Here is a 1,852-nt window from a genome sequence, read left to right on the forward strand (position 1 = left end):
TCAGATAACAACTGAAGCTAGACTCCATGTTACACTTACTAAAATGGGATTCCTAGGTTGATATAAACTACCTTTTTCTGGGGAGTATATACTACGAGTTGGACTACTGGTTTAGATCTTGAAGGTCTTTGTTTACCGGATCCAAGTTCTCTTGTGCTTTTCATGACCATCATGTTAAGTGCATTAGCAGAGCATAGTTAAGATGATAACTATTGTGGATATAGAACCAATTGAACACATGTATTAATATAACAAAGATAATCAGGGTAATCTGGTATCCTTCTTGGCATAACGTTGTGTAGTTATATGAAGCGTACATTCCTTAATATCTGGAACAATATTATGTTTAGGTAGTGGAACAAGGAGAGCGTCTGTTGTACATCAACACTAGATACTGCTAATACCACTGTAGAGGTATAGTATATAATCCCTGCCCGGTGCAGTAAAATGTAAACGGCGGCTGTATTATGACGGTCCAAAGGTAGGTAAATCCTTGTCGGGTAATTATCGTCGTGCGTGAAAGTTGGTCCGACTCTTCACATGTCGTTTATCTAAAACTTTCTTAAATAGAATTATCTTTGAATATGAGGATCCAGATGGCCCGACGGTTAGACCCTGAGCACCTTTACATCCCTTAAATCATATACAGGATCAAATCTTCCTTGAGCGACTCGACAGGCACTAGAGATAGCGTGAAAGCTCTTTTGATTTCCATGAACGGAGTTACATATTAGATTCTCTTCGCTCCCATGGTATTTAGTAAGTTAACATTGAAACGTATCCAGTGTAAAGTTTGAACGTAATCCAGCTTTACCTTCTATGTTGTTATGTTAACCAAATAAGTTTCATCGTTGTTGATATTTCATTGACATGTTGATAACATAAATACTAACAAACCACCGGTTTTGGATGGGATTACTTTTAACACCGCATAATATGCTAAAAAGTACCATTCAGGTACGATATGAAGCGGAGTTACAAACCGGTTCACTGGTATGGAGTTATCTGGGTGCGATAATTCGACATAGCTGTGATGTTAAGGAGCATAGGAGATGCTACACGCCTTAATTGGTACTGCATTGATATAATTATCGTACAAGCACTCAGCTAGTTATTGAAACACACTTCCCTTCTCGCCGTTAGCATGATCTCAAAGTACCAGAAGCCATGTGATCTATATAGTATAACGGGACATTAGACCGAACCTGCGATAGATAAATATATCTTGGATGATTGTATATTAGCGGCTAAATGTCAATCAAACATGCGAATTTTAGGTTTTCCATGAAATCTATTTGGAAGAAGAGGCTTGATAGTACTACCGTAAGTACATAATATACAGTCCCAGCAGTAGCGGTTAAACTATAGAAGAGTCGAGTATTATCCATGCATACCAGGCGTAAAAGCGTTCATCAGTTACTAAACAGGTGCCAGGCCAACAGAATCCGATCCGTGTATTCCGTACAGACTAACATTAAGAAGGCGACTACCAAAGTGAATGTCATGATATTCGTACAGCTTGTATACAAATGTTGGTTTTTCAAATATACGCTGGATACCACTATACTTAATGCACTTAACATGATGGTCATGAAAAGCACAAGAGAACTTGGATCCGGTAAACAAAGACCTTCAAGATCTAAACCAGTAGTCCAACTCGTAGTATATACTCCCCAGAAAAAGGTAGTTTATATCAACCTAGGAATCCCATTTTAGTAAGTGTAACATGGAGTCTAGCTTCAGTTGTTATCTGATTGGTATTGCATGCCCTGAGTACGTAAGGAAAAGGAAAGGTTAACCGCTATTTAAACACAACAGTTACCGTAGCTGTAGATGAATGCTAAATCTAGAG

General features: G+C 38.3%; 1 protein-coding gene across 1 annotated transcript; it reads right to left on the reverse strand.

The window, feature by feature from the left end:
• Window positions 1-862: 862 nt before the first annotated feature.
• On the reverse strand, window positions 863-1,583 carry BESB_015600 (putative apocytochrome b; the record flags this gene model as incomplete). Its single annotated transcript, XM_029360275.1, has 2 exons — window positions 863-1,028; window positions 1,474-1,583. The coding sequence occupies 2 exons, from the start codon at window positions 1,581-1,583 to the stop codon at window positions 863-865; spliced, it is 276 nt and encodes a 91-aa protein (XP_029214776.1).
• Window positions 1,584-1,852: the final 269 nt, after the last annotated feature.

This window comes from Besnoitia besnoiti, assembly GCF_002563875.1.
Source record: "Besnoitia besnoiti strain Bb-Ger1 chromosome Unknown contig00105, whole genome shotgun sequence".
NCBI classification, from domain to species: Eukaryota; Apicomplexa; class Conoidasida; order Eucoccidiorida; family Sarcocystidae; genus Besnoitia; species Besnoitia besnoiti.